General features: G+C 40.6%; 1 protein-coding gene across 1 annotated transcript; it reads left to right on the top strand.

The window, feature by feature from the left end:
• On the top strand, positions 1 to 24,521 carry LEMD1 (LEM domain containing 1). The gene is made up of 5 exons (XM_036834032.1): positions 1 to 82; positions 650 to 772; positions 3,840 to 3,910; positions 23,347 to 23,426; positions 24,326 to 24,521. The coding sequence occupies exons 1-5, from the start codon at positions 1 to 3 to the stop codon at positions 24,519 to 24,521; spliced, it is 552 nt and encodes a 183-aa protein (XP_036689927.1).
• Positions 24,522 to 26,309: the final 1,788 nt, after the last annotated feature.

Raw genomic sequence — 26,309 nt, 5'->3', positions numbered from 1 at the left:
ATGGTGGATGTGAAGTGTCTGAGTGACGATGAATTACAGAACAAACTTGACAAGCTTGGATTTTCACCTGGCCCAATACTACGTACGTATGCAGCAAGTATTAGAGACTACTCAATGATTACCTATAAGCTACCTCCAAAGATTGAAAATTATTTACAGTGGAAGGAACCTATGCAATAAAAACCATTAAAATAGAAATAGGAAAAAAATTTAAAACCCAGCTCTTACTCACAGATTAGTAAATTTGGTGCCAAAGAGAAAGGATTGTTTTTTTACAATAGTGAAACACCAGTAACTCTTGATTATATCACCCTGGGCTCTTTTTGCATTTCTAGTGTGTGCACTGTGTTAACTGTTTATGTACTTATTGTCCATATTTCCCGTAGATAAGATGTACAACTTCGTCAGTCTTGTTCCCCGATGTACCCAATGCCTGACTCCGTGGCCAATCCACAGAGGCCCCACCTTAAGTGATGGTGGAAGGAAAGCAGTGAGTTGAGTAGTTGTGGGGTCTACCTTATTGTAAAAGCCATAATTAGCCAATAATGTAAGATACAAGAATAAGGACCTGAGTTGTGAAATATTTTGAATCCAGTGAGATCACATACACAGACAGAGCAACTTAACTGCTCTCCACGTTCCTCCTCAGCTTCCACCAGAAAAGTGTATGAAAAGAAGTTAGTGCAGTTGTTGGTCTCAACTCCCTGTGCCTCACCCGAGATGAACAGACCCAGAGAACGGGACAGAGCTCAGGACTATGATGGCAGTGAAGGTACCGTCAGAAGCTGTACTGTAGATGGCAGCTGTGCGCTTACTCATACCTTGTCCAGCATGATTATGCAGCTTTAAATGGTATGCAGGGTGGCCTGTGAAATATCCCTACGGGCTCTTTGCACACAGACCCTGGAAAATAGGCCCTTGGGCTGCAAAAGGAATCTGTTAACTCCATGTCTACATTCATGCCAGTGCCTCAGTGGGGTAGACTGTCAGGGGAAGGACTGGTCATTCTGTACGTTCTCTTACTAACCAGAGCCAACTCTGTGTTTGATTTCTAAAACCGGAAGTTCCTACAGGTAATTTCCAGGTCTCTTTTGAGGTCTCAACCTCTGCTTTGCCTCAATCAATAAATTTGACAATTATTTTCTTCAGATTAAACGATTGCACATCCATTAAGAAATATGAACTAGGGACTTCCCTGGTGACGCAGTGGTTAAGAATCCGCCTGGCAATGCAGGGGACACGGGTTCGAGCCCTGGTCTGGGAAGATCCGACATGCCGCGGAGCAACTAAGCCTGTGCGCCACAACTAATGAGCCTGAGCTCTAGAGCCCGCGAGCCACAACTACTGAGCCCACGTACCATAACTACTGAAGCCTGCGTGCCTAGAGCCCGTGCTCCGCAACAAGAGAAGCCACCGCACTGAGTAGCCCGCGCACTGCAACGAAGAGCAGCCCCCGCTCGCTGCAACTAGAGAAAGCCCGCGTGCAGCAACAAAGACCCAAAGCAGCCAAAAACAAAATATAAATAAATTAAAAAAAAAAAAGAAAAGAAATATGAACTAGGTTGCACCTCCCCAAACTCCTCCTGTGCCTACTGCCTTCCTGATTTAATGGGGGCTGACCACAGCTGGTCTCTTCCAGGTCCCAGGGTGGGCGGGAGCAGTGAATTCTGGGATCCGTGGGTTTCCCTTTCAGTGGCCCCTGCCCCAGGTGCGCCGTTCTCCTGCAGGGGTGTCCAGTTTGGGCTCTTAGGGGTGGGCTTGAAGATTCCCGCAATGCATTCCGAGGCTCTTTTGTCCAATAAATATTTATTAGGAGTCCTATGTGAGCCACAGTAAAATAACAGAAACTATCACTTACTGAAGGCCATCAGTGCATTTCTGGCCTAACAGGCATTATCTCATTTAACCTTCACAATACTTAGGTGAAGTTCAGACAGGCCAGGTGACTGGCCCAAAATCATATAGCTAAGAAGAAGCCCCAAAAGATAAGCTTCCATTAGAATGTGCCATGAAGAGTAAGGCCCGTCTGTCTTCATTACCACTACGTGTCCAGGTTCTAGAACAGTACTAGGCACATAGCAGGAATTCGCATATGTTGAATATACTGTGACAGAAAAGTGACAGGACTGAGATTTGAACCCGGGTCTGGCTGTCATAATTGTGCTCTTTCTACCACATACTCTACACTTTTCTCATAATTTCTATTATGAGGATGAACATATGACATTTTTGTCCATGTCTGATCTACAAAAAACGGCAGTTTCATATAGTTCAAATTAAGAGCTCAACAAACAATGTAAGTGCCTGGGGCCCTCTGAAAAATCCCCTGTAATGCCTGGTATTGGTGGTGGCTCAGGCACTGAGAGCTTTCCCCGAGAATCTGGCATGGCCTCATTTGGAAATGGCAGCAGAGTTTGGGGACAGACCCCACTGGCCCCTGAGCAGAACAGTTAGCATGGGGGTACCTCAAGGCAAGTGGCGACCCCAGACCCTTTCTGGATGTGGGATTCAAAGTCTTGACCCAGACCTGCGGCTGCCTCTGTTCCCTGCCAAAGATAGGAGCTGAGGGGACTAGACCAGCCCTCTGATGAAAAGCAGTGTCAGACTAGAAGATTCCAGAGAGGAAGGCTTGTACACTCACTGCTCACGACTGCCCAGGACTGCAGGTCAGACCTGCACAAGCAAGCTGTTGTGGTCTCAAGCCATCCTGGTTCCCAGCATGTAGCCCTCCACAGAGGTGCGTTTATGCGAGGGCTAGGAGAAAGCTGGTCCTTCAGTTTGCAAGCTTTGCCACTGCTTTAGACTGTCTACCTGATGCTAGCCAACTCCGGGCAATCAGGTCAGAGGGGGAAGCTCTGGTTCAGTCCTACTCTTGTAACGCTATTCTGCAACGTCAATGGACGGTGGTTAGTACAAACAGAAAACCTGCTTCTCAAGGTCAGGTCTGAATTGGATGTTTGAATTTGCTCGTTGAGGACCCTCAATAAGACCCTAGTGCCATTAGAATGGAGGGGTTGTCATGGAACTCATGGGATCTTGTGGACATTCAGCCTTGGGCATTTCACAGAGACATCCAGGCCTGGGGTGGGGTTGTGGTGGAGGGGCAGGGCAGTTCCAGACCTGAGGCTGATCATTAGGTCATCCAAACAATGGGTGGATTTGATTTTTCTCATTTTCACTCATTGTTTTGTCACTAGGTGGATATAGCGTTAATGATCTCACCTCTTTTCAAACTTCCCAAATATTTGTGACTTGGAGAACTCATTTAAAATCCCCTGCATTAAAACCTCTGCTGAATGTCCAACAGCACACAACTGCTCCAAGTTTATCAAAATGCTTCTTCACAGACTGAAGCCGAGGGTTGATTAACAACCTTTTCTGCTCCTGGCGGTTCCCCTGATTTCAAAGCCTTTTTGCACAGGTTTGGCCTTCCCTCCCCTGGATGCTTCTTGGGATACAGAAGAAATCCTCCTGCCCTATCTTGACAATCAGGGATGCATGAGGCTTACAGCTGCTTTGAAGGGGCAATGACTAGACTAAAAATGCGCCCAGATGAGCAGCTAGCTCAGGCTCTGCAATGTATTTCTCTCAGAGGCGTACAAATGTGACAGCCTCCCTGGTAGGAGCCCTCCCTGTGCTCCCAGGGGAAGGCCTGTGTGTTCCACAAAGGCCACTGCAGAAATGCTCCTTTCCCTCAGAAGGGCAAAGTGAATTTTCTTCCCCTCACAAAAATCTTTTGCCCTACAATTGAGAGAATTCACTCCTACCATTGGTGTGTATTCCCTTTGCTAGCTCATATGTTCTCATGGCCTATTTTCCTTTTGTTTCCCATGATCCAGAGTTTAATGTCACTATCATTTTGAAAGGAAATATCATATTCTCATCAGAAAAAAACAAGGGACCCAAAAAAGTATGTACAATTCTAACACATGAATACTTTTACACATATATTAAATATAGAAAATAGCACTTTTCATGTGTATTAAGAAGGGAAATAGAGAGTCATTACATTCTGTTATAATGGTAAAATCCTAGTTTAAAAAAGCTCATTTTAATGCAGGTTTCTGTTTTGTGAAACTATTTCCACGTTTTAGCACAGGACCCAGAGTCACAGTGTCCTCCTGCGCCATCTCTTCACCCTGAGATAGCCACCCTCTCCCCTCCAGCTGGTGTCCCCTCTCTTTCCTTTTGCCACCCGTGGTCTCATATAGACCCACAGTGAGCATGGAATAACTGTGAGTTCCTGTTCCCTTCTCTCTCTCTCTCTCTCCTGGACACTGAGGTCATTGAAGCGCAAGGCCAGGTGAGTGAGAGTAAAAGGTTTGGGTAAGTCCAGCTGGCTTAGAGACCCTGCCCTTCCACTTGCTAGTGGTGCGACCTTAACAGATCTAAGCCTCCCCTAGTGCAGCGCTTAATAGCAGCGCCCGCTTACAGGGTGGCTGGGAAGGGAAAGGCCGGTAACGCACTTAGCCTTGGACCTGACACATCATTAGCTCACATAATGAACTCCAGGTCATCAACTCTAGGGACCCTTTCTCAGTCTTCTGACCACTGTCCCTCCGTATTTAGAGACACCTGCTTTCTTAGATTTTGGCAGCTCTGTGCTCTCTCGGTTCTTGGTTCTACCCTCCTCCTGTTCTGTGCTGAGTCTTTGTCTTTTGGCCCCTAAAGAAGCTTGCTCCTGAGGTCTGTCTTCAGCCCTCTTCCCTTCCGCTCTGCATCGTTTCCCTTGCTGTCTCCTCACTTCCTGCCTCTATGTCGTGACTCCACATAGAACCTCCACACAGGACACCCCTCCTAGGCTTAGGCCTGCATGTCCAGTTGCTTTCTGTCCTGGAGAGCTCCTTCCTTCTCCTTCTCTTCCCCTCCTGCTTTCCCTCCTTCCCGCATTCACCCAACAAATGTTTGTCATCATGAACATTTCGAAGATTAGATATATGTATTTATACTTCCCCCTGTGGTTATATTCCAGCACCTCACACTCAGGCTATCCAGGATCAAGCTCATTTTCACTCACCCCAACCTGCATGTGTGGCCTCTGTTTATCCTGATGGCTTTACTGCCTTCCCACTGTCCAGGCTCAAAGCCTCCGAGTTGTCTTGGGATGCCACGCCCCTCAGCTCCTTAGGTATAAACAATCGCCAAGTCCCATGGATTAGAATTATAAGTTTTTAAAAAATTATCCCTCCTTCTCTTCCCACTGCTGCTATCTTAGCTTGCATTCAGCTACTTGAAAAAAAAAATTTTTTTTTTGAACAATTTCAAAATCCTCCTAACTGGCCTCTTACTCCAACTTTTCCCAATTCAGGTTCAAATCTATCAGCAGAGATTGAATCACATTATTAATTTGCCTGGAGACTTTAGAGCAAGAGGGAAACTTACTATGCACCATGAGGAGACACCAATGTCTCCTGTAACTTTATCTCTCTCATCGTCAGATCCAAACCATAATTACTTGTTTCTGCACCTCTCACACTTTCTTCCCACGTGCCTTTGCCTCAACGGTTCTTTATGCCTAGAATTCCTTTCATTTTCCCACCCCCTCCCCATTTTTCTTCCTGTTAAAATACTGTGATCGTTTAAGGAACGTCTCAAAGGCCAATCCTGTGCATCCCTTTACAGTTGCCTTTTATTCCCTTCATTGGCTGTCACAGGCTCTTGCACGTAGTAGGAGTCCAAAGCTCACCTCATCAAACACTCTAGTGACAAATAGGTTAAGTTTACAAATGTGATCTAGTATTTAAACTACTTGCTGAGTTTAAATACCAAATGAAAAGGAGCCTCCAAGTAAACACTCCTGCAGTACGCTGTAGCTTTAACTTCCCATTTAAACATAATTCAAATTAGATGAAGGAATTCTGATATCTTATAAATTTTCTAAAAGGATCTTTTAAATCTTCTAACTGGCTCATTAAAGGGATCCTTTCCATTCACCAAACCTCGTTTCCACAGAAAACCCTTTTGTATAGTTCCTGCAAAGACATTTACAGGAGAAACGGCAGCCTGAGTATTTAAAAATGCATCAGGTGGGACCAGTGCCCTTCAGTCTTTGCTTTACATAAACCCGAAATAAAACCACATCAATATTTTGAATTGGCAATAGAATTTAATAGAAAGTTTGTGATGGCATAAAATGTTTTGATCTGAAGGATTTATATAAGCCATTTTGATTCTCGGAAGGGCCCCAAGACATCTGTTCAACTTCAAATCTGAAAGTAAATGTAAATAAGCACTTAAATTTCCACCTAAAAGGTGGTAGAACATGTGTTTATTGAGACACTTGTCGAACACCATAGACTTTAATTACTTAAAAGCAGTGGTCTGTACCTAACAGTCCTCTAAGTACCTGCAAAGGTAGTATTTGCATTTCTCTGAAACACCAATGAACACACATTTTCCTCTCATTTTAGTAGGTTTCTAGTGGAATACAAACCACTTTGAGATTTGGATTATGTCGATTTCTGGACACTTTTTCATACTCTGCATGTTTTATCAAGTCACATATATGGCCCATTTGATTTGGTGATTAAGACCACCAGAAAGCCAAGTCATTATTTTTTTTTTTAATTGGGTTTTTTTTTCATCAGATAGACTCTAGACACAGCTTATGTTTCCACTGATGGAGGAGGGAGTTAAGCCAATGTGTATAACTCAGGCTCTAAGTCCCCTTCTCCCAAAGAGGAAAAAAGTAGGGTTTGGGGGCAGTAGGGAGGCAAAATAATCTACAACATCGAGGTTGCATAAGGTGGGGTTTAAGTAGGGTGACCATATAATTTATCGTCCCAAACAGGATGCTTCTGAGAATGAAAGGGGAGACTAACCAGAAGGGACTCTGGAATAACAGAAGTAAAACAGGACTGTCCTGGCAAAACAGGGCATATTGTCACCCTGGGTTTGGGAGTGGTTCCAAAGGGTGAAGTGTTCGGACATGCATGCTGGTTGCGGAGGACTGATGCAGCAACACACACAGGGCAGCTGATCCTGGGAGGTGTGTGCTCCTGGCCCCATCTGTGTGTTTCCTTATTCTCTCCCAGACAGAGCATGCTGTTTCCTGCCAGAATCTCCGTTCATTCTGTTCTCCCATCCTGGAATGCCTTCTTTTTATCTTGCCACCTGTCCTATACTACATTCCACTAGGAGTTTCTCAAAATGGATTCTGTGGGTCTGGTTCTAGGAATCTGCCTTTTCAATCAACCCCTACTTCCACCCTCTGCCCAGGAGCTCTTGCTCTAGGCTGTAAACTTTTGAGGGTAAAAACCTATGTCTGAATCCTCTATGTTTAGTTCAACGCCAGGAATATGGGGGGAGAGGGAGTTACTCAGTCCCTGTTGACCAAACTGAAAGGAAACTTTATCCTACACTGATGTTGACGATCTCGCTTTCTCACTTCCTAGTCTGTGGCATCTCCTGGACATATCTTGATGTATTCTCTTGAGAGACAATGCTTAGGTCATCACAAATTGATGACCATCCAGGGAATGGTTGTAACAGAGCTTCCACCCCTGGATCTCAGCCTGTGAGTTAACAACTATTTATTGTGTACAGGGCGTTGTGCTAGACCTTCTTCAGGAAGAAAATAGGAGCAAAAGGAGCCGTAGTTTCTGTCCTGAAGAAATTTAAATAGAGCTCTGGAAACAAAGAATGTGTGTATCAAAAATATGGACTCTAGAGTCTGACTGCCTGGGTTCAAATCCCAGTTCTGCCACTAACTTTGACAAGACACTTGCCCTCTCTGTGTCTTAGTTTCGTCATCTATAAATACGGATAATAATAGTCTCAACTTCATAGAGTGTTGTGAGGATTAAGTAGAAATATGTAAAATAGAGTTGTGATGACATATAATAAGAGTTATATAAGTGCAATAAGTACTATTCTATCATTAATATTATTATTATATAAAAAGCATGATCTTTAATTATCTGCAATACAAAGAAATATACTTAGTGAAAAATAATATAATGGAAACTGAATCTTTAGAATTGAACTCCCAAGTGCTATAGAATGTGATTTACAGGTGCCTACAGATATATTTATATAGTTAAATATACAGATATAACTAAAGATTGTTCTCTGTGAGCACCGTGTGTTGAATGAGGCAGACCAAGATTTTTTAAAAAGTCATATGTGCCTTCCCAGTATATAGGATTCCTTCTTCTCAATCTTAGGTTTAAAGCAATCCCGTGCCCCTTTAAACATTTTTTTGAATAATTTATTTTGAGATAAGTTCAAACTTAGGGAAAGTTGCAAGAATAGTACATAGAATTCCCATATCCCAGATAATCTAATTGTTAACTTTTACCACACTTTTTTTTTTATTGAACTATAGTTGATCTACAATGTGTTAGTTTCAGCTGTACAGCACAGTGATTCAGTTATACATATATATATATTCTTTTTCAGCTTCTTTTCCCTTATAGGTTATTACAAAATATTGAGTATAGTTCCCTGTGCTATACACTAGGTCCTTAGTGTGTGTGTGTTTGTGTGTGTGTGCGTGCATGCAGGTACCCTACCATTATGTCTTTCTGAACCACTGAGAGCAAACTGTAGACATGAAGCCCCTCAGCCTTCCAGCATGTATTCTGCTACCCCCAAAGGATACTTTCCCACATAACCACCGTATAACACTCCAAATAATGAAATTTACATTGATTCAATGCTAACATCCAATATTCAGACCCCATTCAGATTTCATCAACTGTTCCAATAATGTCTTTTGCTTTCTGGTCCAAGGCCAATCCAGGAACATGTGTTGCCTTTAGTTGTCAGGTCTTTTCAGTCTGGAACAACAGTGCCTCAGTCTTTCCCTGTCAAATGCCCTTGACTGTTTTAAAGAGCACAGGCCTTTCATTCTGCAGGTGATTTTTCTGATTTTTCTTTTGACTATTCATAGAGGCCATGCATCCAGGCAGGAATTCCTCAGAAATGATGCTGTGCTCTTCTCATTCTGTTCCACTGCTAGTAATGCCAGCCTTAATCACCTGGAAAAGTTGGTGTCTCTCAGATTCCTCCGTAAAGCCATCATTTTCCCCTTTGGAACTGAACAGTATTTTGTGGGGAAATATTCTGAATTGACACCTCATCAAACTTTATCCATTAGCCCAGTACCCATAAGTGACTGCCTAATTCAACTTCTATGATCATGATGACCCATTGGAAGTTTCTATTTCTATTATTTCTTCGAAATTTATTAGTTGGTATTCTACTGTGAGGAAGACTTTCCCTTCACCCTCATTTATTTATTTATTTGTTGGTTGATTGGTTGGTTGGTTTGTTCACATGTTCGTTCATTCATTCATTCATTCATTCATACTAGTATGAGTTCATTGACTCTTCATTTCAGTGGTTGTACCTGTTGATATGATTATTTATCCTAATGCTCAATTTGTCCCAGATTTGGCTAGTGGGAGCCCTGGCAGTCCAGGAGTGAAGACTCCACGCTTCCACTGCAGGGGGCGTGGGTTCAATCCCTGGTCAGGGAACTAAGATGCCACATGCCATGAGGCAAAAAAAAAAAAAAAAAGATGGATACTGTGTCCTTTTGACGTGTCTTCATCATTCCTTGAGCATTTCCTTAATTTCTGGCCCAAAAAGATGTTTCAGACTCATCTTGTACTTTTTCTGCCCCAGGAACACTGGTTCCTTTTACTGCAGGTTATCAGTTCAGCAACCAAGATCTAGGCCTTCAGTGAGCTCCTGGTTGCTGGGGAGTTATTGCTTCTAGGTCCTCTCAGTGGACAGAGCTAGAAAATAAATGTTTGTGTATATGTACACATACACATATGCATCTATCACTATTTTTATCTCTCTCTCTATATATATATATAAATAAATTTTTTTTTTAATGAGCTGAAGGACATTATTGCAAATTTCTTTTTTTTTTAAATTTAAATAATTAATTAATTTATTTATTTTTGGCTGTGTTGGGTCTTCGTTGCTATGCATGGGCTTTCTCTAGTTGAGGCAAGTGGGGGCCACTCTTCATCACGGTGCGCGGGCCTCTCACTGTCGCGGCCTCTCTTGTTGCGGAGCACAGGCTCCAGACGCGCAGGCTCAGTAGTTGTGGCTCACGGGCCCAGTTGCTCTGCAGCATGTGGGATCTTCCCAGACCAGGGCTCGAACCCGTGTCCCCTGCATTAGCAGGCAGATTCTCAACCACTGCGCCACCAGGGAAGCCCTCTCTATATATTTTTAAACCATGAGTCCATATTGACCTCCAATTACAATCCAGCATTGCAGTGTTCCTTCTAACCTTTCCCCTTTCTGTGTTTGTAAGTCACTTCTCTGACAGTGAGAAACCTGCCTTCCATTATCCTCAGTATGTTTACATTTTTGTTCAATTTTCTAATTTTCTCAGTGTAACCAGTCTCACAATCATAATAGCCTGCTCCTTCTCTGCATAGTCCCCATCATCACTTCCTTGACCCCTGGACATGCCAGCACCTCTATGTGGCCCTCCCCTTACTGTCCTCCTTGGACACAGGGCACACTAAAGCCTCCATGCTGTCCCCTCCCCTACTGCTCTTGTTCTTCAACCACCAGGCACCCCAAAGTCCCCTCCATATCCATAGCTCCCTACTCCATTTCAGTGTCTCCAGGCATGCTGACACCCTGAGTCCATGTCCCCTCTGCCACACTTCCAGTGCAGGACACACTGACGTTCCAGGGAAGGAAAAGGAAGGGAAAGAAAGCTTCATGTCTCTTTTTCATTTCCAGTTCTGAGATCTGTTTCATTGTCTTTGTGCCAGGACTTTAATAGGATTTTTACTCTCTGTGTCTCAGTTGCTATTGTTGCTGATAATATACCTTGTAGGCCTATAATTATCATGTGCAGGGCCTACCTCACGTGCTGCAATCAGAAGGCCCAATGTACCAAGGGAATATACTACCATTAAGAATACCATTAAATGTGTGGTTTGAGTTGCATGTAAAGATTTTAGGAGACCTGATCAGGTTAAACATCTCTACAATAGTTTCTTATTTAATTGAAAAACATCCTTATTCCCAATAGTAGTTGTATATTACAGTTGGATCAAAGTGAAGAGTAAATTACATATTCTATAACTACTTAATAAGCCCTTTGTTCTTACCTATGACATGTGCTAATGGGAGCTAAATGCCACCCTTACAAGGAATGTAATTTAACGTTCTTCTTGTAAAAATACTGACCTCCTGGTAGATATGCTTAAATATGCCTAAGGATCAATATACCTTTTTTTTTTTTTTTTTTTTTATTTATTTATTTTTGGCTGTGTTGGGTCTTCATTTCTGCGCGAGGGCTTTCTCTAGTTGTGGCGAGCGGGGGCCACTCTTCATCGCGGTGCGCGGGTCTCACTATCGCAGCCTCTCTTGTTGCGGAGCACAGGCTCCAGACGCGCAGGCTCAGTAGTTGTGGCTCACGGGCCTAGTTGCTCCGCGGCATGTGGGATCTTCCCAGACCAGGGCCCGAACCCGTGCCCCCTGCATTGGCAGGCAGATTCTCAACCACTGCGCCACCAGGGAAGCCCGATCAATATACCTTTATCTTATTGATTACATGCTGATTCTTTCTGTGTAGTAGAACCCAGTTTTGAAATACAAGAGCAGCAGGAAGAGACAGTGAAACCAAACTGTGATTACAATGATTCTAAGATGATAATAAAGGTAAACTTATTTATTTTCATAAAACCGAATTATGAGCAGTGGTGGTCTTTTTCTGTAGGAAAAATATGAATTTGTTTAGGAAACGCAGCTTTCCTTTCCCTTTCATGTAAGAATAAAACCATACTGACTTTAGCTAATTTATAATTTGCATTATGAGTATAGATATATGTATCCATTTTAGGGAGAGGAACTTCCTGTTGTACCTCTCACATGAGGACCCCTGAGTTATTTTAATCTCTCGGGACTTGTTAGGGCTTTGTGAGCACCAGGCACTATTCTTCGCAATTAATGAGTCCAGGCATGATTTACTATAGATAATTATTGATTATGCAATTTACTATCGGACAGGCTTCTTGGAGGAGGTTATATGGTTCATCTTATAGATGAGGAAGCAAGCAGAGACAGCATATGACTTGCCCAAAGCACAGAGAGTTAGAAGAAAAATTGGAATAGAATTCCAGTCTCCCAGTTTCCATTCTATTGCCCTTTCCAGTATATCAAGCTGCCAAAGGGGCAGAAAAACACCAGGCACCTGAGTAGTGAAACAGCTCCCCCTAGTGTCTCTTTTTTTTATATCGCAGAAGGACTCCAGAACATCTGTTAACCCATGGAAGCAAAGGCTTTCTTTCTGATGATTGCTTTGCAAAGAAAGTCCTTGCGAGGCACTTGTTGGTGACCCTTCCTTCACACATTAAACCATGCTACAGAAATCATGAGAGTTAAAATGGGCTGACACATCTGCATATGGGTACCTGGAATTTTCCCAAGTGGACAAAAAAAAATCTCAAACCTGAAAAACTTTTTTTGACATTTTATTATAACATATCTTATGCATCTAAAAATTTATAAAGAATCACATAATGAGTAGTTAGAGTCCCACTCCAGAGATTTAAAAAAAAATCATTGCTAATTCAGTTGAAGACCGCAATGTATCCCTCCCTGATCATATTCCCTTCCTTCCTTTCCCCCAAGGTAACCACTGACCTCAGTTTTCTACTTTTCATTCTTTTCCTTTTCTTTACAGTATCCACAGACATTAGTTTCTCATGATTTTGGATTTTATTTAAATTATAACATAATGTAAGTATTCTTCTATAACTTTCCTTTATCATTCAGTATTATGCTGTGAGCTTCATCCCATATTTGTAGCTCTAGTTCATTCATTTTTACTGCTATATACTTATTATGAAAATATATCTATCCATTCTTTATTTATTGGACATCTGGATCATTTCCAAGTTTTTCTAATACAAGCAATGCTGCTACAAACATTGTGACAAATGATCCATTGTGTAAATGTACAAGAAATCTTTTTCTGATTGAATGAATGATCTAGGAGTGGAACTGCTCCACTAGCAGTAGAATCAAAGGATATATCTCTCTTCAACTTAAGACAGCATGCTAAATTGCTCTGCAAAGAAGCTGCAACATTTTATGTTCCTACCAGCAATATATTAAGAGCTCCATTGTTCTAAATCTTCTTCAAAATTTAGTATTGCCAGATTTCATTTTTGTCAATGTAGTGGTTGGAAGATGGTAGTTCATTATGATTATAATTTGTATTTTTCTTATTATTAATAAGTTGAGCATCTTTTCACGTGTTTGTTGGTCATTTGTGTTTTCTCATCCATGAAATGCCTGTTCATTTCTCTTGCCCATTTTTCTATTGTTTACCCTTTTCTTGTTAATTTATAAGAGCTCTATATATTTTGGATACTAGTCCTTTGTTAGTCACTAAGTGTAGAACATATCTTCTAGTAGCTTGGGATTTTTTTTTTGTGAGAAAAAGATTTTTTTTCAGTAGTCTTAGGTTCACAGCAAAATGGAGAGGAAGGTACAGAGATTTCCCATATAACCCCTGCCCCCCACACATGCATAGCCTCTCCCATTACTAACAACATCCCCCACCAGTGGGCTTATCTTTTCACTCTTTTCTTGGTGGCTTTTTTTTTTTTTTTTTTTTTTGCATTGAGAGCCCAGAATCCTAACCACTAGGCCACCAGGGAACTCCCCCTAGGTGTCTTTTTTTTTTTTTAATTTTTTAATTTAATTTAATTTAGTTTTATTTATTTATTTGTGGCTGTGTTGGGTCTTCGTTTCTGTGCGAGGGCTTCCTCTAATTGCGGCAAGTGGGGGCCACTCTTCATCGCGGTGCGCGGGCCTCTCACTATCGCGGCCTCTCTTGTTGCGGAGCACAAGCTCCAGACGCACAGGCTCAGTAATTGTGGCTCACAGGCCTAGTTGCTCCGCGGCATGTGGGATCTTCCCAGACCAGGGCCCGAACCCGTGTCCCCTGCATTGGCAGGCAGATTCTCAACCACTGCGCCACCAGGGAAGCCCTTTTTTTTTTTTTTTTAAATGTAATTTTTAAAAATGATTTCAAACTTACAGAAAGATTCCAACAAAAAGTTCCTATGTGGCCTTAACCTAGGTTTACCAAGTCTTAATTTTTTACCACATTTGTTTTGTAATTGTATCTATTATTTTTTTCTCAAACTGAATTGTAGACATCATGACCTTTTACTCCCTCCCCAAAACTTTAGTATGTATTTCCTTAGACTAAAGACATAAGGACATTCACAGTACAATGACAGGAATCAGAAAAATTTTTAATTGAGATTAAATTCACATAACATAAAATTTACTGTTTTAAAATGAACACTTTAGTGGCATTTAGGACATTCATAATGCTGTGAAACTGCTACCTCTATCTAGTTTCAAAACATTTTCATCACCCCAAAATAAAACTCAGTGCCCATTAAGCAGTTATTCCCCAATTCCCTTCTGGCAACTACTAATCTACTTTCTATTTCAATGAGTTTACTTTTGGATTTTTCATTTGAATGGAATCATTCAGTATGTGATGTTTTATGACTGACTTCTTTCACTTAGCTTAAGGTTTTCAAGGTTCATCCATGTTGCAGCATGTATCTGTATCTTTTTATGACTAACAGTTCATTGTATGGATATACCACAATTTGCTATTCATTCATTCATTGATGGACATGTGGATTCTTTCCACCTCTTGGATATTGGGAATAGTGCTACCTTGAACATTCACATACAAATATTTGAGTACGTGTTTTCAGTTCTTTTGGATATATACCTAGGAGTGGAATTGCTAGGTCTTATGGTAGTTCTATGTTTAACTTTTTTGGTAATGGCTAGTTGTTTTCCACAGTGGCTGCAGCATTTTACATTCCTACTACCTATATATGAGGATTCTAATTTCTCATATCCTTGCCAACACTTCTTATTCCACTCCAACTTTTTTTAAAAGCCAGCCTGGTGGGTGTAAAGTAGTATCTCATTGTGGTTTTGATTTGCATTTCCTTAATGATTAATGATGTTGAACATCTTTTCATGTGCTTATTCCCCTTTTATATATGTTCTTTGGAGAAACGTCTATTCAAGCCATATGCCTATATTTTAACAAGTTAGTTTGTCTTTTTGTTGTTGATTTGTAAGAGTTCTTTATATATTCTGAATACTAGACTGTTATCAGATACATGATTTGCCAATATTTTTTTTCCCATTCTGTATGTTGCCTTTCTTGATGATGTCCTTTGAGATCACAAAAGTTTTCAGAAGTTTGTCTATGACAAGTCTTGGCATAGATTTCTTTAGGTTTATCCTGTTTGGAATTCATTCAACTTCTTGAATCTGTAGATTACTGCTTTTTGCCAAATTTGGAACATTGTCAGCCATTATTTCTCCAAATACCTTTTTTAGCCTGACCATCTTCCTCTGCTTTAGGGACTCTGATTACATACGTGTTAGATCTTCTAATCCCTTAAGACTCTGAGACTGTTTTTGTTTTGTTTTTAGTCTATTTTCTCTCTCTTGTTTGGTTTGGATTATTTATATACGTCTATCTCCAAGTACATTGATTCTTTCCTCTGTTTTCTACATTCTGCTGTCAAGCCCATCTAAATAAATTTTTTATTTTGGTTGTTGAATTTTTTTCAATTCTAAAATTTACATTTGGTTTTTCTGTATATATTGTACTATCTGCAGAGAATTAATATTTTTCATTTGTTTCAAACATGTCTCATATCGTTCCTTGAAACATTTTATGATGGTTGCTCTAAAATCCTGGTCAGATGATTTGAATATTTTTGTCATCTTGGTGTTGGCATCTGTTATTGTTTTTTCTCACTTGAGTTATGAGACTCCAGATCTTATCTAAATCTTTTGCTTTAGCTGACCTCCTCATACTCCACACTGGTGGGGAAGAGGGGTGCCAACTCTTTGCTCTCATGTGGGGGTAGAAGTCCAGTTCCCCCACTGGGCCTCCACTGATGCCCTGGTGTGTGTATGTGTGCCTTATTATTGCTGGGATGCTGCAGGGGCTCCCACGTGGCCTGCACTGACACCACCCAGCTGGGGAGGGGGCTTCTGACACATGGAAGTGGAAATCCAAGCTTCCCATGTGCCTTTATGTTGGGAGTGGAGTGTGCCATTTGGCTGAAGTAGAGCAGTTACTGTCAAAAAGTTTTCTGTCTTGCTAGGCTGCTCCTTTTCCCTTTCTTTGTTCTTTGGCTTTTGGGGGGCTTTTTTGTCTGAACCCATTGATGTTTCCAGGTTACGGCTTCTCCAGCACCCGGTCCAGGGTTTGTGAGGTAAAAAGAAAACTCAGAGCACTCACCACATGTCATTCCTCGGGTCCCAAGGTCCCTAGCCCATCTGCTTCTCTCCATCTTTCAGAGTCTTTTTATGTCTGCTTTGTATATAACATCCAGGTTTTTGGCTGTACTTAGCAGAAGAAACTGGGAGAAGCACATCTATCCCATCTTGTTCCCAAAACCATTTTTGAGCAGTCTGTCCTTTCTCTTCTTAGCTGCAGTGTTAACTCTTGTCATATATCAAATTTCTATACATACATGGGTGTTTTAAAATGTACATAGGATTTGTTTTAATCAAGTATGGTAAGGTGATAGACATGGAGACAACTGCCTTTGAAAGAAAAGTTTATTACCTACAGTTCCCAAGAGGAACAGGCAGATCAATCCATGCAGGGCCACATGGGGAAGTATCAGGGTCAGGCAGGAAGCAGGAGTGAAAGAAAGCATGGGCTCATGCCTTTAGTGTGATGTTTGCAGGAAGGAGTGGGTCAAGCCAGGTAAACATTTTAGGATTAGCTAGTTTGAATAATTTTAGTGGGCTCTGGGCTATAAGTGTGGTCCCTATCTGGCCAACTAGGAGAAATAACGGCTTAGTGTGTGAGAGTTAGGTAGGAAGGTGTTTGGGGTATGCGTATTGGATTGGTTGGTTTGCATATGAAAGGCTTGCTTTACTATCTCTAGGAATTAGCTAGCCCTTTGAGAGGCCGTCTCTCAAGGATTAACAAGGCCCCAAGATGTCAAAGCATCATAAAATACAGAAAATAAAAACTATGATTAATACAATGGGGTCTCTACTCTGATTAATTCATCTAGCCTGTGCTGAGAGCAGAATGTCTTAATTCCCATAGCAACCCTTCCCCCACCTTGTCGTTGTTTTTAAATGGTGTCTTTATTTTACTTGTCCCTTTGTTCTTCCATATAAATTTTAGAATGTTTATCAAGTTCCATAAAAAATTCAGATTGGAATTTTGATTGACATTTTATTGACTTTATAAATTAATTTGGAAAGAGCTGGATTTTCATTCTGTTGAGTCTTCCTGTTCATGTTCTTTACGTTTATTGAAATTTTCTTTAATGTCCGTCAGTAAGATTTTATTATTTTCTCAGTGAAGGTCAGGTTCATCTTTTGTTAGCTTTATTAGGTAGCTTTGTTAGGTAGGCTTTTAAATTTTGTTGCTATTGGGAATAGTATCTTTTTAAAATTATGTTTTAAATGGTTTGTTTCTAATAAATAGAAATGCAGTTGATTTTGTATATTGATCTTCTAAAAATGGACTCTTTGCAATTACAATAATTTTTCTGTAGATTCTTTCTAGTCCAGTTTGATTACCTTTAATTTCTTTTTGTTTTACTGTGCTGGCTAAGATCTCTTTATTGCAATATTAAATCAGAGAGATAATAGTAGGAATTCTTTCCTTGGTTCTTATTCTAAAGAAAATGCTTTTAATATTTTCCCTTTGAGCATGATATGAGTATGATATTTGGTATAGGTGTTAAAGACACCTTTTATCAGGTTAAGGAAGTTCCCGTTCTATTCCTGGTTTGCTAGAGGATTTTTTTCAAAATCAGAAATGAAAATGATCACAAGGTTTTTAACCTTTCTTTTGTTAATGTGATGCAGATTATTTTAAAAGGCTTTAAATTAATTCAAAATCATTACTTAGGTTAAAAGAACACAATGTTTTAGATGAGAGTTTTATTAAATCGAGGTTGAGGTAAAAACAGTGAAGTAAGGGTCTGAAATTATTGTAAAATCTTTTATTAACTTAATCATTTTAGTCAATAAAGGGATTTGGGCTAACTCAATTTTAAACTGTTCTAAATCAAAAGGTGTTTTCTGCCTGTAATCAGGGTTGCAACTGCCAGTTTGCCAAGTCATCGGTAAAAATATCTGGTAGTGAAATAAAGTAATTGGAAAATGTAACACATTTTAGTTAGGAGAGAATTTCATTCCCACCCCCCGGAGCTTCACTGCTCCTGACTGCCCAGAATCCAACAGTAAGAAGTCCTGGAAGAATAAGAGAAAGGAAGGGTGGGAAACCCCTGCAGCACCCCTTTGATTGCCTGTAATTGTAGGTATCAGCCTAGGACATTTCTGGCTAGGTTTGGGTCTACAGTGTAAAATATACTTCTCATGGATATGCAAACAAACTTGTATTTCTTTATGGGCAAATATGAATGGCTTTAGTCAAGGTAGATTATTTTTCAAAAACCAAATATATTTTCGGATGAGTAATGACTTAATGAGAATACAAACTGATTATTATTCTTTCTGGCTCTGGATATCAGCCCAATGTTTTGTAGTTAACCGTAATACAGTATGACATAATAGTTCATACACAATCCACTTTCAGATTCAATATGACATACATAAGTAGGCCAGAATTAGCACAGAATAGTCTACCTGGAAAAATCTTATTAAAAAGCCAATTTCCGAAATATTTAAGAAGAGATCTGGCTGCAAGTGTTACTTCTACAAGAAATTAATTGATGATTAGATAATTTATCAACGAACAAAAACAGTTTTTAGAAATATGTTTTGATATATTTGTAATGATAAATTTCCCCAATAGAAAGATTCCAAAACAAAACCCTCAAAACATAGACGTTGAAGCCAGAATATCTGGATTTAAATTGCAGCTATTCCTTTCACTAATTGTGTAATCTGGGGCAAATAATTTAGCACCGTTAAGTCTCTCTTTCCTCATCTATAAAATGGTGATGATTAGCTCTTAGAGTTGTTAGAAAGATCAACTGAATTGAGGCATGTTCAATGCCCAAGATGTTAAACATTCAGGCATGGTATTTCTAACTCCCTTCTAGAAAAGCAACACCATCATCCTGCAGTACGGTGTGGTATGAGGGGGAGGGACTCCGAGGCTGCACAGCCTGGGTTGACTCCTGGCTCCACCATCTCACCAGCTGTGTGACCATGGGCACACTACTTAAACTCTCCATGCCTCAGTTTTCTCATCTGTAAGATGGGCATTATAAAAGCATCTTCCTCATAGGGAGGTAGGATTAAGTGAGTTTATTTATGTAAAATGCTTAGAGTGGGGCCTGACACCCAGGAAATGCTATTTAAGTGTTAGCTAGTATTGTAGTGAGACACTCATGGTTTATTGTACTGGTATACCTAGAACTATCACATTTATAACTACAGCTGATCAGTAATAGGTGGATGGGTATACTTTTTTTTTTTTAATAAATTTATTTATTTAATTTATTTATTTTTTGGCTGTGTTGGGTCTTCTTTGCTGGGCACGGGCTTTCTCTAGCTGCGGCAAGCGAGGGCTACTCTCTGTTGCCGTGCATGGGCTTCTCATTGCGGTGGTTTCTCTTGTTGTGGAGCAACAGTAGTTGTGGCACACGGGCTTCAGTAGTTGTGGCACACGGGCTTCAGTAGTTGTGGCTCGCGGGCTCTAGCCGTGTCCCCTGCATTGGCAGGCGGATTCTTAATCACTGCGCCACCAAGGAAGCCCTACTTTTCTGACTTGAATGCCAGGGATGTCCTGAAGAGGGTGGAGCAGCAAAGGAGGCCACGTATTCCCTTGCTCTCTGCTGTGAATGCTTTGCAAAAACAGCTGTGTTTGCAGAATCTAGCTCTGAGCATGGTGAGAAAGGAGCTGAAATATTCCATTTCCCCATGGGTGCCATTTACCCTCACTAAGCCACTGCTTTAATGAACACCAATATTTTTTAGTTCCATTGCAAATGGTGTTTATAGTGAAAATCATATTACAACAACATTAAAGGACTTGTTTAAAGATGAAAAATAAATCAGCTACAAATATGCCACCTGACACAAAAACTGATTTAATTTTTTCTGATTTAAGTTTTTTCTCTCTAGGTTTTGTTTATGTGCATATGCAGTATGTATTTACACGGTTGCCATCACTGTGTACATACAATTTTATACTGTTTACTGTGTTTAACATTAATCGATAACCTTTTCCCTATTATATAGTCATTATAATAATTATTATTATTGATGGCTGCAGAGTCATGTTGATAGGCCATAATTACTCTTTTTTTGAAAATCAAAATGTCTACCTTTTACATACTGTAGGAGAACTCTAGGAATGTTAGTAAGGGCAATAAATTATAGAAGAAAAGGAAATCAAAGACCTATACCTCCTTATGGCAGGAGGAAAGAGAGGGAGGGAGTATCTGATTGCCTAAGAGCTGTGAAATCCTATAATTTGATTTTGCAACAGATTTCTATCCTAATGCTTTACTTAACATATCTATTTTTAAATTTAAGAGAATTAAAAAGAAGTTGCATGTGACAGGTACGTGGAGGTTCATTTTACTACTGTCTACTTTAGTATATGTTTGAAACTTTCTGTAATTAAAAAGGTTTAAAGAAAAGAATGTGCTTATAAAGGATTTTTCCGACACCCTTGGAAATCATTTGGAGTGTCTCTTGGTGAGCAGACCCCCACAGCCCATGCACATGGGAATTTTCAAAATCTCTCTACCTCAAGAGTCTTTGCTTCCTTCTTCCAGGAAACTGATATAGTGTATGTGCAGAGATGTCCATGCTGGGAACAGTGCTCCCTCAGATGTGGCGCTCTTGTGCCTGGCACAGCTCCCACCATCTGCAGAGACCCTGCCCGGGTATCACTAAACCACTGTTGAGAACATCTTCTTTAAGAGGGTGGGGCAGGGAGTAGAGGGGAAGGGGTGGAGGCGGTAGCTGACTCATCATTGGCGGCCTAGGCTGGGAAGGGGTGACCCGTAGTAAATGGTCATAGAGCAGGCCATGCCCTCTCTACCCCACCTTGGGCTGAGACCATCACACCTGCTGATACAACACACCCTGGAGGTGATTGTCCAGACTCATTAGAGTTACGTGCTCTTTTGGGGTGTCCTGATGACACACTTGCTAAGACCAGGGCTCTCTTTTCTCCTGGTAACTCTGTGACTCACGTGAATGCCCAGGTGCACCCTGTCCTGTCCTACCCTCCGTCACACCCTAGTCAGTCTTTCTCAATATTGCTGTCAGAACATCTCCTTTTGGGACTTCCCTGGTGGTCCAGTGGTTAAGAATCCGCCTTTCAATGCAGGGAACGCGGGTTAAGAATCCGTCTTCCAATGCAGGGCACGCGGGTTCAATCCCTGGTCAGGGAACTAACATTCCACATGCTGACAGGCAACTAAGCCGTATGCTGCAACTACTGAGCCCAGGCCCTCTGGAGCCCGCACACCACAACTAGAGAGAACCCCTCGCACTGCAACGAAAGATCCCACGTGCCGCAACTAAGACCCGACACAGCCAAAAATAAATAAATAAATAAATAAATTTTTAAAAATTACATTAAAAAAAAAAAGAATGTCTCCTTTTGATTTTCCTTCTGGTTCTTGTTCTATGCTGGTGTCGGTCAGTCCTTTCCCTGTCTGAGGCAAGTCCCATCTTGCTCCCATATATCTGGGAGTTCTTGGTGCCTGACTCCTTTGCCCTCAGCCTCTGGCAGTATCATGAGGCCTCTGGCAGCACGGCAGGTGTCAGAGGCTCCTGTTGTGTTCAGGGGTCCTGAGCCCCTGGGAGGGGGGCAAATATCTACACCCAGTGGTAGATATTATGGGTTGATTAAAGAGAAATGGAAAATCAAACCATCATGTTGTACACTTTAAATTTATACAGTGACGTGTGTCAATTACTTCAATAAAACAGGGGGAAAAAGGGAAATAGAAAACAGCTCTGTGAGATCCAACAGATGGTCTGATTGGAGAGAAGGAAGTGAGTGCAGAATACTTACAAAATCCCCACGCTCAATGGTCAGCTGTTTAGGACAGGGATGGTGTGGTGGTCCCTTCAGAAATCCTCACCGCCAGCATGGGGACTGGTGCTCAGCAGCACAGTACAAATGTTTGTTGAATGAATAAATAAAACTTCAGGTCAATAAAGTCAGGTACAGAACATGTATATGAGCGCCAAAGAAATATAGACCAGATGAGTGATCTGAGTGGATCGAGTAATAAAGAAGACTTCTTGTAGGAGGGAAATTATTTTTAGAAACTGAAGGGTAGAGGAGAGTCTAGTGTAGCGTTCCATTGATAATACTGTATGACCTTAGACAAGTTACTGAACCTTTCTGTGCCTCTAACTTATCATCTTCAAAATGGAGCAACGAGAGTGCCTACCAGATGGGGGCAGCGTGGTCTAGGAGGCTCAGTGAATTCATGGGAAATGGGACCTGGAACTTGATAAACAGCAGTCAGCAACATCATCTGATACCACATCTTCACATTCTTAGGGGTCACCCTGGACACTGCAGACATTTGAGGATGATAAGGTCTGAATCTTAAATAATGAATGGACCGTCAAGGAAAACCAGACATATGAGGAGAAACAGCAACATGAAATTAATAACAATTATCATTATCACAATCATTATGACTAATGTTTATTGAATGCTTACTATGTGCCAGGAGATGTTTTCATCACTTCGCATATATTAAATCGTTTAATATTTACAACTCTATTTCACAGGGAGGAAACAAAGGCCTAAAGAGCTATACCTTTTCACTTTACTGAAAAAAATACCATCATGAAAGAAGTCTGGGGTAAAAGGAAAAAAGAAAAACGCCACGACTGTCTCTCCTTCTACCCCTCTTACAGAACATTTTCACTTTCCTAAATTATTTTCTAGTCCTCGTTCATCGCCAACTTGTTTTTTAAAATAACTTTATTCTTTATATAAAAATGGCGCAGGCTCATAAAAAAAGTTCCAAGCAATAAAAAAGTACAAATAAGAGAGCAAAAGAAAGAGTTGATATTTAAGAACAGAATGCTGCTGGCATCATGTGACCCTCGTCACTGGCATGTCTATTGTGTGTGAATCACTGAAGTAAAATATTACTCTGCGGAACTTGGGTGTTTTTACTAATTACTGAATAAAGGAAGGCAAAGTTAAAGTCTGTGTTATGAAGTACTAAACAACCTGATATACCAAAAACTTATCAGTTCTCAGAGTATATGACTTTTTCTAGAAAAAAAAAGATTCTTTGTACAAAACATCGGAAACAATAAATTCTTCTTGATATATATATATATATTTTTTTGATTCATTAGAGACCCAAGGCTTCCACCAGTAAACCAAAAGCCCTAGAAGGCTTCTGCCTGGATTCTAAGCGTTCTGAGGGAAGAAGGTAATGCTTTTCTTAACATATGAGGAGATATTATTGTCTTATGTAACTCCGGGAAAAAAATTCATTATTCAGACTTCTGTGAAGGGTTTGAGTCTGTAAAGAATGTGTTGAGAAAGAAGAAAGATTGGTGATATCTCACAATTTCGAAGCCGAAGGGGCCTTACATACTGTCCAGTTCACCACCCATGTTTAGAGATAAGGAAACAGGCCAGAGGGCTGAGGAGGATGCCATAAATCACAGTGAGCTGAGACCAGATCCTAAGTTTCTTGATTTGTAGTCATTTAGAGACATTTATTCCTATTTGTGGGAAAGGGAAAAGAGAAGAAAAAAAAAAAAAGAGCAAGTAGTTGAAATAAGCGCTCAAGGCAGGACATTTTATGGGTCAGAGAGTAAAGCCTTCTGGAAAGTTCCCTTACTTCTGAATAAACTTTGGCCGATTTCCAGGATTTGACTAGCAGATCAGAAATTACCCTCTTGCCCTTTTAAATGCAAAATAAGCAGATTTCAAAAGTAGTTACCATCTCCACCCTGAAAGGCAGTGCTTATACCTGTGGAGAGAGAAGGAAGAGGGCCAGTGTACTGATGCCCCCCCCATCAGCTTGTACCCATCCCCACTGGGGACCAGGGGATCTGTAAGTCCCTAAGCTGGCCTTGCACCAGCATTGAAAGACGTTACACAGTGGGTGATAAATAAATGCTCTGTGGGATTTTAGAGATCTCACATCCTGGTGATACCCTGTTAGCATTACTCATTGAAATTAGCACAGGTTTTAAATGAGTGGCGCTCTTCCCTAAAGCCCCACCGTGGTTACCCCCTTGGGCCCAAAGGCCCACAGATTTTAAGGGGTGCTCAAGTAGCAGTTGTACACAACCCTAAGAGCCACTACTGTTTTCACACGTGTGCTGCCGGAGCATCAAACATCAGATTCAAATCATGGAATAACATCAGAGAGAACGCGTGCTGCATAGTGAACAGGAGAGCTGGGAGCAGGAATATAGAAACGTTTCCAGTAGGCTTGAAACTTGCTGTGCTTGGCATCTTCATCATTGTGATATTTGTCTACATAACTGTGGAAAGGAAGCCACTCTTTGGTTAAGTGCTTTAGAAGCAGAGCGATGAGCGCGTGGCTGAGAACTGCTCCAAGCCCTCTTTCTTCAGGAAAGAAGAGAGGCTACTCTTAAGGGGGCGGGCCCAGCCCCATAGCCAGGTAGTCTTCCCTTGCACTGTGTTGCTCTCAAGGATCTGTAGCCAGGCTCAGACAGGTAGAAGCAATGAGGGAGAGAACAAGGCACTTGTGTCAAAGGGCTTGATGGTAGGAAATTCCCCGAGTCAGGTTGGCTACCATTAAAGGTACTTTCATGTTTGTGCAGACCTCTAGAAAGGAAAGTGTGCCTGGAGTTTTTCTCTTTAACTATGGCAATAAGCCATGGATCACATTTTATTCACTCGTCAGATTGTACAGTCAATTATGGGAAAGGCCACAACAGGTAATTAACAGAAAAGGAATTGTCTGGTTTGGCAAACATGAAGAACTAGCCAACATCACCAGTAATGAAAGGAAAACCACTTAGAACAAGATCACATATTCGCCATTGAAACTTAGCAAGGTTTGAAAAAATTAAGGCCTGGTGAGGGGGTGTAATGATCATGGCCCCTGGGAGCAGGTAGAGCTGAGTAGGCACCTGAGCTCCTCTGTTTATTGGCTTTGTGACCTTGGGTGAATTAGTTTCTTCTCTGAGCTTCAGTTCAACTTCTGAAAATAGGGATAAAATAGACCTCTTAGGGTGATGAAGAATTTGAAGAAATGATATGCATATAAAGTACTTAGTGTGGTCCACACCTGACTGGTAGTAAACTCTCAATAAATGCTCAATAAATGCTTAAGCAATGTTACACTTTGGCATAATATTTTGGCTTCTGGGAGGAGCTAATTCTAGATACAGAGAAGTCTTAGGTACCAGGAAGTTGACTGTAGCAATTTTCATGGCAGCCAAAATGTAGAACCAATCCAAATATCCAACAATAGGGGAATGCTTTAATAAGTTGAAGTATAGCCTCTTGATAGATGACTATGCAATAATTAAAAATATTAGTTTATCATGACAGAAAATGCTTATATAAAAAATTTTATAGCAGCTTTATTGAGATGTAACTTACATGCCATACAATTCACCTAAAGTGTACAATTCAGTGATTTTTAGAATATTCATAGGGTTGTACAACCACCACCACAATCAATTTTAGAATATTTTCATCACAACTAAAATGCTTTTTTTTAATGGTAAGCAAAAAAGGACAGAAATTTGTTACTACTGTATTATCGCAACTATACAAACAACACTGGAAGAAAATATGTCAAAATGTTAACAGTACTTCAATGATGGGACTCTGATTTTCTTTTCCTTATTTCTATTTTTCCATGTTTTTAAAGATTTCTATAAGCAGGGTGTGTTAATTTGCTAATGTGAGGAAATTTTAATTTTAACAAATTGTATACCATATTACAGTTTGGCTGCAGGGAACATAAAAACTCTGGGAAAACTGGCTTAAACAAACAGGGATTTATTTTTATCTCATAAAAAGAAATTTGGGGTTTAAGCATATAATATTGTTAAAAATAACTAAATATAATACGAGCCTGATTCAAATAAACGAACTGTAGAAAAATTATGTTCAAGAAAATTTGAAACTGACTAGATATTTGGTGATATTTAGAGATGCTTGATCTTATTGAGCATCAGCAGCTATTCTGTGACCATGAGTTAAAAAGCATAAGAGGAAGGGAAAGAGAATCACAAAGACATTGGCCTGCTATCTTTGTTCTGTTTTTTGTTTTTGGCTATGCCGCAAGGCTTGTGGGATCCTAGATCCCTGACCAGGGATT

The sequence above is a fragment of the Balaenoptera musculus genome, chromosome 1 (assembly GCF_009873245.2).
Source record: "Balaenoptera musculus isolate JJ_BM4_2016_0621 chromosome 1, mBalMus1.pri.v3, whole genome shotgun sequence".
In the NCBI taxonomy this organism is placed as follows: Eukaryota; Metazoa; Chordata; class Mammalia; order Artiodactyla; family Balaenopteridae; genus Balaenoptera; species Balaenoptera musculus.
The sequence above is the reverse complement of the archived record's forward strand: the minus strand, read 5'-3'. Positions and strand labels throughout refer to the sequence as shown.

Bases quoted from the DNA above. Each gene is read 5' to 3' on its own strand.
- LEMD1 (XM_036834032.1), top strand. From the start codon at position 1: ATGGTGGATGTGAAGTGTCTGAGTGACGATGAATTACAGAACAAACTT. The intron at 83-649 runs GTACGTATGCAG...GTTCCTCCTCAG, and splicing joins TTCACCTGGCCCAATACTAC to CTTCCACCAGAAAAGTGTAT. The intron at 773-3,839 runs GTACCGTCAGAA...CCCATGATCCAG, and splicing joins GGACTATGATGGCAGTGAAG to AGTTTAATGTCACTATCATT.